The sequence below is a fragment of the Argopecten irradians genome, chromosome 1 (genome assembly GCF_041381155.1).
Source record: "Argopecten irradians isolate NY chromosome 1, Ai_NY, whole genome shotgun sequence".
Taxonomy (NCBI): Eukaryota; Metazoa; Mollusca; class Bivalvia; order Pectinida; family Pectinidae; genus Argopecten; species Argopecten irradians.
The window spans coordinates 13,487,242-13,500,390 of record NC_091134.1 but is presented as its reverse complement, the minus strand read 5'-3'; the positions used below and the strand labels follow the sequence as shown (position 1 = coordinate 13,500,390).

At 34.3% G+C, this 13,149-nt stretch overlaps 1 protein-coding gene across 1 annotated transcript; it reads left to right on the top strand.

Annotated features, from left to right (window-relative positions):
- Positions 1-2,096: 2,096 nt before the first annotated feature.
- LOC138318313 (steroid 17-alpha-hydroxylase/17,20 lyase-like) lies at positions 2,097-12,654 on the top strand. Its single transcript, XM_069260570.1, has 11 exons — positions 2,097-2,188; positions 2,304-2,521; positions 2,744-2,821; positions 3,276-3,374; positions 4,306-4,399; positions 5,352-5,510; positions 5,994-6,205; positions 8,035-8,163; positions 8,512-8,616; positions 9,750-9,884; positions 11,138-12,654. Exons 2-11 carry the CDS (start codon positions 2,323-2,325, stop codon positions 11,485-11,487), a joined length of 1,560 nt encoding a protein of 519 aa, XP_069116671.1. The 5' UTR covers positions 2,097-2,188; positions 2,304-2,322; the 3' UTR covers positions 11,488-12,654.
- Positions 12,655-13,149: the final 495 nt, after the last annotated feature.

The following is a 13,149-nucleotide window of genomic DNA, read 5'->3' as shown; positions in this document are numbered from 1 at the left end:
ATACGGAGGTAATTCATTAATGCAATTGTAGTTTCTAGTGATAGTTGCACATATTATTATAGCTTATAGACAAAATATGTGGTTCCGGATCAAAGGAACACATAACTAAAGAATAGATCGGGAGATTATGCTAGTGTACAATGTACAATTGGAGGCTACACACTTCTTTCTTTCATAAGGGCATAACTAAGGGTATTATATACGTTGTAGCAAGGGTATACATATTGTATGTAGCTGTCATTGTCCGCGTCCAACCCATGAGGCCAGTATTCGAATAGACATGCGTGGTACGGCTACATGTATATACATATGTGTACATGTCTAATGTAAACACCAGCAGTCCATGTAGTCTAGACTATATTGTATACATGTTCCGGTCCGTACAGATCGATTCTACGGACCGAAACATGTACACTATTTACACAGCGGCCTTGAGCAGCTGAAATAGCGCTGTAGTGACGACAGGTCAAAGTGGCTTATGCGTTATCCGTTGAGTTAGTGGGCTTATATTAACCTCATACAGGTTTACGCCACATTCTCCAAACGACGTCTGCGATTATGACATACCTGATTTTGTAGAAAAATCGAAAATTTTCATTGCCCCTACAGGTAAGACTGTAAGTATAGTGACAATATATACATATAATGTGATCCAGATTCAGTAAAACGTTTATGAACACATAAGTGTACGGTGTATACATGTGTGTATATATATATATATCTTTAATTACAAGGTGTCGGTATTTGTCAAGCGACATCGATCGTCCAATCGATAGTTTACTTCAGCTGTTACATCTACCTATACTGGATATATACGATACACGTTATGCACATGTAATACAATGTAAGCGTTTCATTGTGTAGTGTAATTTAATTAGCAATCTACGAGCAGATCGCCTCCATAAGTACATTGTATATCGTTCCCTTGCCATTGTACCATTTTTGGCCCTTAAATTCACTGAAAATTGTACAGCAGAGTATATAGGAGTATATAGTAAAACTAGGGGAAGTAACTCTTAACACATGCTTATACTATATATGTGTATAATATTACGTAATAAGAAACAATAGCTGGGTTATATTGTTACCGTGAATAATCTACTTCTTCGAAATTCAAGCATAACTGTCCGTATTATTCTACTAGAAAGTGGAAGTGTTCGTGCAAGGGCACGTACTACCGTCGTGATTTCTAACTTGACCGGTTGAACCCTGGTAATTTATCAAATTTATATTGATAGATATCCACTTAGACATGCGTGTACTTCAAACTACATTGTACCATATATTTAAAGATCTCACTGTCCAAAGGAACGTTTTTCATACGACACGGCACCCATACATTGTGTCCATTCGTCAGTATTATATAATACAAATGTATATTTGTCTCATTCACCCCGAAATTTTATAATAGACTCTTCCGGGTCTTCAAAGTAGAAATGTCCATGCATGTTAAGAGGTGAGCGAAATACAAATGACAAAGATTATTTAGACCTGCATCATTTCTCCAGGAAACGGAACATATTAGAACCTTAATTGCTCCTTGGAAAGCATAATACAACTAATTCATATTTTATTGAACATTTTCTGTAAAGGCCCTAAACAGTCTACAGTAAAGGGAATTTTAGCGGATCATATACATATAACAGAGTTATCTTCTACTTTAGAGCCAGTTGAATTGGAGGACCGAGTCCAAAATCAATCCCATAAGATCAAGACTGAGTTATGATGACTTATTAATAAGGACATATCTTTAATGCAGATGAAACTGATTATAATGCATCTATTGCAGTCGTGTAACCTACGTAACGTAAATGTCGGGATAGATTTTGAGCAAATTTGACTGAAGTCTTTCTCATTAGAGGATTTTTGTTAGGTTGTTGCATAGCATTTTAAACTTGTGATGTCTGGTCTTGGCACTCAACATTAAATGGTAGTCATATATATGGTCATTTGTTATCAGTATAATATATGGCCTGGTTTGTCGGCTGCTCGGTTTCAACGTTACATTGTAGTATACTTCCGTTATATGGTACTGCTACATTGTATCGTGCAGGTAGAAGTCACCTGCCACACTAAACATGAAAATAATGATGCAATTCAAACGAATATATTGGATATGTTGGAGAAAGCCTTTTCAATGACAGAAACTAGGACTTCAAAGAGACATGAACCGACCATAAGTTGTTCTGTATGTTTAGATATGATTTTGACTCATGAGATGTTTATTGATGGTTTCATTACAATGATTTCTTATCTATAACGTCATAAAACCCAAACTCATTCGCCTCTTTTATCGATTTCAGTATCAGCGTCTCTACAATCATGGAGGACATTAAAAATCAACTTCAAGACGGCGTGAAGAACTTAAAGGAAATGCTCGGACCTCTACAGAAATACGTCACACCAACTTCCGCTTTGGTAGGACTTGGGGCAGGCCTGACAGTGTATTGGCTGGTCAAACGGAACAAGTACAAACTTCCACCAGGACCTACACCCATGCCTCTACTCGGGAACTACAGTCGTAAGATTCAGTCGAAGTTTATGTAAAATTATGACGTTCTCAAATTGTATATTTTCAATGTATTACAACAACTTTAAAAACTCGTCGATTCTGTATAGGGATACTGCATCTAGCATCAAAACCTGGCAGCCATTTATTTTACATTAAACATATATCTGTACTCGAGAATGACTCGATGGAGATATAATGCAAGACTTTATGAAAGGGAAAATTATATTTCAGTGCTTAATGCCAGAGATTTCCAGGACCAATGCATGGAGTTATCGAAGAAGTACGGCCCTGTCATCACCATTTACATGAGTAAGTATAATAAAATGTGTGTCTTCATCCCAGAATTCAGTCATACAATGTAATAGCCCCAGTATCTGTTGTGGTTTGATTTCTTTACCGTTTTATTTTGTGTGTGTGTGTGGTGGTTTTTTTTTTTTTTTTTTTTTTTTTTTGCGGAAGATCTCTTCACTTTCGCGAAAAGTATGTCGCTATATAACATATTACACTTTATGAAAATAGATATGTATTGAATAGACGATATGGGAAGAAAACAAGAAAAAAATTCCTACACTTGTGGATTTGTTACAATTATACGACATCAGGCGATTAATTAATTAAAGTAATCTACCAATGAAGGAAATACACTTGCTTTATTGAAATAATAGATAAGTTCCATACTACACAACCTCCTCTGTGAGATATTCTTACATTTATTTATCTACATGTTAATAGTGCGTCTGTAATGGTGGCATTATCTTGCCAGGTACAATACCGATTGTGGTCGTCAATACGATTGAGGCAGCGACAGAAGTTCTGGTAAAGAGCAAGGCTGACTTTGCTAACCGTCCCGAGGTTACATCAGGTACAATCTAATATACAAAAAAAATTAAAACATGGCTATTGGTTTGGTGATATTTGATTGTTAAAGAATAAATAAACTATTCGTTAACTCATATTTATAATACATCATTCAGATTGATTACATTTTGTTTAAACTTGTTTGTTTTTAATCTTTTATTTTTGTTGTTCTAAAACCGCAACACCATAACACATTTATATTTTTAATTCTGCATTTTGACATGTCATCTCTCTACTTATAATAATACAAAGAAAAAATACCAATAAATACAAATCTAAAAGTATATGCCTATTGCCTATTGCTTTATTAACATTTTATATTCGATAGCGAAATTGATGGAAAACAATGTGGCAATGTACCATACTCTCTAACAGTTCTCGAAATTCCCCCACCTTTACCCTACCAGTAACTTTAGAAAATAACTTCATACTTTCATCCATTCGAGAATTTTTTTTCCAGAGATTTTTAAAGTGAACAGTCGGGCAAGGATGGCTAAAGTCGGTAAAAATGGTGTGAATGTATCCAGTATAATTTCTTATGAAAATGGAAAAATAAAATCTCTCGCCAAAATCTGTCTGCGTACGAAGAAATTAATTTTAAGTATAGGAATCCTAAAATGTCCTCCCCTGCTGACTATGTCCGTGGTTACATTTACACTCAGACTCGCTTTCAATGCTTTCAACTTTTCTTTTACTTTAATGGTCAGAACTGGGAAACTAAGCAGAACTTGACTGTCGTATTAATATGTGAGAACTTTTGGGAGGCCAATGAACACAGTTAGACTGGTTTTTCTTTGCCCGACTATTCACTTTAATTATATCACTCAGTAGAGAGAATTTATCATTAATAAACAAAAAAAAAAAACAAATAAATTTATTTAGATAATAGCAGAATCTGGATATAAATTATTCATTTTTGTATTATTTTCTCTAAGCAACCTTTTTTTCTGATGGTGGAAAGGACATTGCGATGGCTCAATATACGCCTACGTGGAAATTGCACCGTAAGATTGCTGGGTCTGCCCTAAGGTATGCCATGGGTACATTTATTTACTATATGTTTCCGATATTTACATTGTACCCGGTACAAAGGATACCATGATCAGCAAGAAAAGCGGACCTTCCATTGCACGCCGGTTGGCTTCCATGGTCGCATCATGCTTCGCTTATGTGAATTACTCAACCCCGTACAAGGTCAGACAGGCGGAAGGCTTTTTTGTCACTTTCCTATACATCTGATATATGTAATTACCTTGACACAGATCTGATTGACAGAAAACTTTTTTTCTGAAAACAGGGTTCTTCGTTGTATTCTGTTGCAACGAGGTGTACATATACATTATTGTATGATACGTTTGGATTGTTACATGTACAATGTATATATTTGTTGTACAACAATCTCAAAAAGGGCTCGCATAAAACATGTTTCGAAATTCACTAATTCATTTTTATTTATTTTTATGAATGTTATTACTTTTACATTACATGTAAGTATTAAGTTCGACGGCATAAAAAATAAGATAAAACACAATATAATGATAGTTTTGGATCAAACATTGCACCCTGTCTTACACCTTGGTTGGCAACATTACCAAGCCATCTCGTTTCGTGTTTATTGCGAATGACACTTCGTAAAATTCAATGATCCATGTAATAGGTCTCTTTAGCATTTTAAATGGTTTTGTATAAATTACGGAATCAATGTTACTTTAATACTGGCTTCTTACGTCAAAGGATTTCATACAAAGAATTCTAAATCATAACACCTTGATGGTGATTTTCCTTAGTGCATATTGCATTTAAAAGTAAAATATTCGTAATCTTTATTATACCAAAAGGATAATCTGACGCTCTTTCAATGATTATTCACCTTTAGAAAATATTCCAATGATAATTCAAGACCAAATAGAATAAGAAAAAATGGTGTTGCTGAAATGATAATGCTGGAGATGACAATGCTTTTTTTATGTCGATTTGATAGAACTTACCTAAAAGGAAGGAAGCTAGAGGAGGCGATACACGGATCCTTGACCCAGCTGATAGAGTTGTTTGATGAGAAGCAGGGAGAAGCATTCTCCCCCAACACGCACGTGGATCATGCTATGCTTAACATAATCTACGCACTTTGCTTCAGCAAAGTGTAAGTATAACACCATCTAATTTAAATTAGACTTGTAATTCCCCTCCACTACACACAGTACACTTTATTGGAGCGTATCGAAGTGCATCGTAGCGGAGCGGAATTACAAGTCTATTTGTTAATAGATTGAAGTATAACATTAACAAGTTTCTTATCAAAATGCTTGCCACTCAAAGCTTCAGTGACAACCGTTTACGTACAGTGTAAAATGAAGCTTCCTGGAGGCGTCAAACAAAGTGTGTAAACCAAGAAATTATAAGTGAGATATACATTTTTACGTCCTCGGTGTAAACAGTAGCATAATCTTGCAATGTATCTATTGTCAGCACACGTTTTTCTCATTTAGGTTTCGTATATAACTTTATCAAATTATTTTCAATTTTAATATTTTTTTTTCATGATTTCACTGAGACAAAAACAATATATCTAAAACTACATGTATTTATTTGAATTTATTATTTGTATTTATTGAACATGTTTTAGATACAAGTTCAATGACCCTAAATTCAAGAACTTTATGAAAGTTGAAAGTGACTTGATTGAGTCGTTCGGATCAGGATTTCTGGAGGACTTATTTCCGATTCTAATAAAAATATGGCCATCAAAGCGCTTTTTGAAATGTGCGGATTTGGCAAATCAGCTATTTGATGTACTTTTGGGCGAGCTCAAGGAACACAGAAACACCTTCGATGAAGGTAAATATTTAATAACAATATAACCTTTGCTTTAATTTTTCACAATTATATCAAACAACTACATAGATTTGATATATATTAAACATTTTCAACATGTGTGTGGATTCCCGATATACCAAAATATGAATCACTCATAAATACTACTCAAGCCATTTTAAAGATAAAACACTAAAATCAATTTTCTTGTTTCAAAATTATATGTGCCGTAACTGGACGAAAATTTTGACATGTTATTTTTTTCTTCATTAATCTATTGACAACCGTAAGGTTTGATGAATTAAGCCGTGAAAATCATTCAAATGGTTCCAGATGTCTGACAAACGTTAGTTGCAACACAGAATTTAAATACTGTAAAATTGTTGGTTTTTATGCCTTATGTATGTTTATATGGAAACATACCTGCAGAAATCACTTTACAATGACTAGGGCTGGATCAATATATCGATATACCGATACGTGTATTGTTTCAGTGTATTGTCAATATGTATCGTATCGTTTTAGAACTTCCAATACCCAGCCCTAACAATGACTAATAACATTATTGAAATGCTAAATGAAATTGTAGACCACGATTTGGCTTTATGGTCCGACCGTATGTACTCATTTCACTTCACTAAAGATGTACATATGATGATTTTGGCAGTACTGCCAAAATCATTTTCAGCTCTTATATGTACTCGTAAAATTAAAACGTAAGCATTGAAAATACTGTAATTCTCAAAATGCAGGTAACTTTTGGTAATAAATAACATATCAAAAGCTCATCTTGATTCGTGAGTATGCAAAATACGGCTCATATCAATAATTTTCAAAATCGAAAAATGTAATCCATCAACTCCAAAGCAAATCAGAAACTATCACGGTAGGGATTGTACGTCACAAACGTTAGTAAGAGAACACAGTAATGGCTGCCGTGAGGCCCACCACCCTGTTAGTTTACCTCTGTTTGTATCTTTATCAATCAACTTATTAATCAGTAATACTGTATAAAGTACTTTTAATTCATTTAAGATTTATCGGCTGTTAATGGATGTCTTACAGAATGTACCATTTTTCAAACATTCAAGGATAAACATTGTACGCTCGTAAATCTAATGTTGTTATCGTTAGGACTTCTACGTACAAATGCAGCACATTGACCCTTAACCCCCTTCACTATCATATTTCAATATTCTAAAACCAGAGGCCCAGAGTGCCTGTATCGCTCACCTGGTTTGTAATGTCAAGTTTTGTTCTGAATACAGGTTCATTGTTACAATCCATGCAGAAGTCTATGACTAGTAGCGATTTAAAGATTCACCTCTGTTTCCCCAATTTAAAGATTCCAGGTGGTCAGAGCCAAAATCTATACAAACTCTGTTCCCTTTGTCCAAGATTGTTTCTGGCCAAATTTGGTTACAATCCGTGGAGACTTCTAGGACAAGTAGCGATTTAAAGAATTTTCCTCTATTTCACCTATTGTGCCCTACCCCTCCTGCCCCTGAGGGTCAGAGCCAAAATTTACACAAACTTTGTTCCCTTTCCTTCAAGAATGTTTCTGACCAAATTTGGTTACAATCCATGCAGACCTCTAGGACGAGTAGCGATTTAAAAGACTTACATTTATTTCTCCTACTGGGCCCCGCCTCCCCCTCCCCCCTCCTGCCCCAGGGGGTTTAGAGCCAAAATTTATACAAACTTTATTCCACTTTTCCAAAGGATGTTTCTGACCAAATTTGGTCAGAATCCATGAAGAATCCCTTCGGGCCAGGTGAGCTAATGATTGTAAGCCATACTTATGAAACATGACGTGTTCTTCGATCTATAAGATTTTGTGACATTAAAAACAGGTAATATAAGGGATTTTACTGACGCCTTGATTCTGGCGAAAATGGAGGCAGAAAATGACGAAGACACAGAACTTCTGAGCCAACTGACCGATGTCCACTTGAAGCAAACATTGTCAGATATTTTCTTTGGTATGCATATTCATTTACTATTTTTACAATTTTAAAATATGAAAGTAAATGCAGCATTACTGTCAATCAAAAGGACAGCAAAATTATAACTTATTGTCGGATTTCAAATGGCAGCAGCACTGCCTAAATGCCGTGTAGCCATTGTATTATTATTATTCAGAATATTATTGAATAAAGAAACATCACACAAATATTATTACATTTTTGAATATCAAAGACATTACGTGACACAACCCCAGAATGAAAAGTATTGGGAGATTATGATATTCATTTATTTCATATTTTTTTTTATATTACTGTATGTGAGTCTGTATTTGAATTTTTTCAAAGTTGTTATTTTTTTTGTAGCTGGATTAGACACTTCCCGATTTACATTACAATGGTTTCTGCTGTACGTAGCTGCATATCCCGAGATACAGAAGAAAGCACAGAAAGAAATCGACAACGCCGTCGGTATGTGCTTATCATTTAAGCCTATGAGTGTTTTCGATAATCATCGCAGGCGAAATATTTACCCCGCGAATTTAAAGCGCTATTTCAAGTGATTGTTAAAAAGCTGAAAATTCAAATTAAAAGGCATGCATTTGAGATTTAAAACAAATTTTAGATTGTTTCGAAGACATTCCCAAGTTTTGATAGTGTCAAATCAAAAAGCATGCATTTGAGATTAAAAATAAATCGAAAATTGTTCCTGAGACAGCCCCCAGTTATGATAGTGTCGTATTAGCTAGATCCTAAACTATTTCCAGTATATATATATATAGGTTTTACATGAACATATACACGTGTGTGTCCTTGGGTAGAGTCGACCCGTTCGGGATAGGTGGTCACGTGCAGTCACGTGCGCGTGACCAACACCCATGTTCTTTTCCAGTCGAGTACACCAAGTACATGTACGATACTTTAGTGGATATATATGGAAAGATTATTGGTTGGATTTCTATTCATTTGTGTGGAAATTGTATTTTGAAAAAAATCTAAATGACAGCTTAGAGGAGTTGACATGTTTTCTTAATAAGACAACCCCCAAACATATTTACAGGTTAGGGTTTCGTTTACGTTTTAGTAGGTGATACACAACTGCTAGGTGTTGTGTACGTGTAAAGACTGAGCGCACCTGTGTACTTTTTTTAATCTCAATTGAATACTTTTAAACTTGCATTGTCAGCTTCAAGGATTATTTTATCGCTAGAGCATTTGAAACGACATTACGTATTTAAAGATTCTTTTTCGTATCCGGCATTTCTAGTTTAAGCTAGACTGACGTGATTCTTTTTTCTCCTGCCCTTAATATGTGTTTACTTTGATTTTGAGTATAATATAAACACACGTGAAACATTTAAAATTTTACACCTGTGGAATTTCATTATTGTGATCAAAACCTAAAGTAGGATTTTCTACAGTATTTCAGATTTTTCATTTAGTGGAAAATGTTTAACTTTGTAATGCATTTATCTTGCCTTTATAATTTCGTTAAGTATTCGTACATGTATCTTAAGCTTTGGCTTCTCATAGAAAAATTAATGAAGAACAGTTATGTTTGAATAGTTTATTTTATTTTACGTTAACATTTTTGGGATATACAGGGCGGGATCGCTTACCAGGACTGGATGACCGTCCCTCGATGCCGTACACAGAGGCTGTCCTCCATGAGGTCATGCGGGTTGCTACAGTAGCTCCCGTGGGATTACCACATGCTGCAAGGGTTGACGCTAAATTATGTAAGTACAATACCGCTAAAATGCCAGCAATGTATTTAGAATTACTTCTAGTAACAACCTTTTGTCATTATTTTTGTTGGTGTAGCTTATGTTATTACGTTGTACTAAAATTGTGTTGACAAATAAAATGTTACCCTTTAGAGGCAAATGGTAATTATGGTATATTTACATATTTGACCTCGGCAAAGAAAAATTGAAATCCACGCACTATAAACAATAAAAAAAATACTATAATACTGTAGTATCCAACTAATTCAAATTATTTTATCAATACATGAAATATAAAAGTACTGCGATCGCTTTGAGCTACATTGTAGATCTAAAACAATTTATTTGGACCTGCTGTTCCAGTATAACGCTGTTTCATGATGCGGCAATTAAGTCACATATAAAGTGCATGTGTAAAAAGCTACCTGGAATTTCTCTTATCCACGACGGGCCTATTATCATAATAGTAATGATAATATATTTTATTTCCGTGTCACACATTTAAAATAAATATACAATATTGAAAATATTCATATATTCATGTTATTCGATTATTTCCTACTCTCCTACCGTGATTATATTGAAACTTTAAAAGCTTAAACTGTAGTCATAAGCTGGAAGTCATCATCATCTTTTTTTAGATACAACGTCGTATTTTGTTGTTACGCTTCAAACTCAGGTCATCAAAGCGTTTGTTTCACAGCGCCAGGAACACGAAGCGTTTTGGTAACGTAGACGATTACGTTATCTAAAAATACCGTGCAATATACTTTTTCAATAAACTACTTCCGGAAAAATCGTGCAATATAGTTTTTATCGGTGATCACGTGACGTGTTTTCGACCAATGAGAAGTGACAAAAAATCCAGAAAAATAATAAATTCAAATATTGTTTATATATTGTATATCACAAGATACGTGGTCAAGTTAAATTCTTGACAAAATAGAAAAAACGACAGGAAATATTACCAATATGACATATTCCGTAATTGCATATTACAAAATTATCTGCCCTAGTCGGTAGGTATTGATTATAATCACGTCATATGTTTGCGAGCGTAACGTCATACTGGTCGGTGAAAACGGCGTGACTGCGCTTCGCAAGGAAGGTAACTCTGTAATGTACAAAGACGGAATATCACTAACTGATTACAAAGATGGAATCGCGGAACTACACAGTACTGAATTACACAGTAGAAAAAACACTATAAATGATATACTTCATGAAGCGTGTGTATTGAATAATAAATTTTCCTTTCGTGACAGATGGTTTTGACGTACCAAAAGGAACAACAATCATGATTAACCAATGGGCTTTGCACAATGATCCGCGACATTGGAATGAGCCTGCAAAGTTTGATCCAGAACGATATTTGGATTCCGATGGAAACCTTGGACCCAAACCCATAAGCTGGCTTCCGTTTTCCGCCGGGAGAAGAGTGTGTCTAGGAGAAAGCGTCGCAAAAGCTGAACTACACGTGATGTGTGCAATTCTGCTTCAACAATATGACATTATGATACCACCAGGTGAAACAGCCGATTTCACGCCCGATGTGAGTGGAATTGCTGGTTATACCGCTGGTTCGTACAAAATCGTTGTTAAGAAGAGGATTTAAAACTGAAAATGTTAATGTTATCATAACGAGAATATCAGAGGATGACATTTTATGATTATAGTAGGAAAGTATGTTCCATTCCTGTCTCTGAAATGGGGCATTCATTTGTGTTAGACTAGATACGTCCTTAATTAAGTTTCATCGCGTTTATGATGCTTGTGTTGCATGGTATTCTATTATCACTGTTAATCCTTATTTACCCGTTCTGATACATACGCTGGACAATAGAACTATACAAGACGTTGGTCGATGATTTTTGGAAAGGAACCCTGATTTTCTTTTTTATCACGTTCTAGTTACAGATAATAAAAATGATTGAAAGTATCCTCTGAGGAAGTAGCTACAAACATTTAATACAAATTACAATGGGTGAATGCAGTAAACATACATACAATTGTAGATAGTAGGTACGTTCGTATTTCATTTAGAGTGGACGCATATGTTCTCTTCTGATGTGTCCATTATATAGCAGATGATTAATTACAAGTCTCGTTATGAATAAGACTTAATTTATAAATCATAAAGACAAACACATGTTATTGAATGTTGTAGTTTTTGCACTCTTCAGCCAATCATAGATGAAGTATATTGTTAAATTGACGGAACTCATTCAACGGAGTTTTAATATGCGTTAGAGTAATATCACTTTCTGATACGGACCTTTATTCAGGTTCTTATGGTGTTATACTGCCCTGGTAAATAATAATCTAGGGCGAAGTTAGGTATTTCTCCAGGATGGTATAACACCATATGGATCAATACAAATTTGTTATGTAATTAGAATATATGTACATGTGTGTATTAGATATGATAGTGAGTTATTGTTCAGTATATGCGAGTATCCTACTAGTACATGTAACCAAATTAAATTGTATGTAGTAAAAGGATTAAAATTTGTTTTATTTATATTTGTAACATGCTATAATGCAGTTTTGATTATCTTCGATATTTATATTTTTATATTAATATACACTGTACATGTACAAATGTATAACCGGATTAAAAAAAACAACAACTGTTTATCGACTTTGACAATGGCATAACAATGCAAACATATAAAAAGTGTTCAGACACAACCTATTCAATGTGTTATCAATTTGTAAATGTTATTTTATAAAAAAATATCTTCTGTTGTTAGTATCATATAATAAAATATCTGTTCACAAATTGTTTCTCTGTTAATTATAGCACATTTTATTATTCGGGTTATTTTTGGTGTTTTGTGCAGATTTCATCCGATAGAATATTAATCCATTTTATACCAATGCAATTTCCTCGGATATGCCTAAAACGACAATGCAAGATAAAACATTAAATTGAGATTGAGAGACGATTTTTGAAAAATGTTACGTATGCACGTCATTATATTTTTAAATCTCAAAGACATGTTTTTTTTTAACTTGTAATGTCAGTTTTATAAAAAAGAAAAAAGTATGGATTGCCTTTCAATCAATATTATATTGCCTATGAACATTGATAAGCGGCGTGCTAGTTCTAACTTGATTTTGAACTCGATCTAAACTGCTTAAGTTTTGTAACAGTGTTAGCTGTTTTCCTTGTAGTTTTAAATGTAACTAGCATTCTCATCAACTTAATTCAAAAATCAATTGAGACTATGATTCACACAATTAGCAAAGAAATATCAAATCACTGTAAAATTAG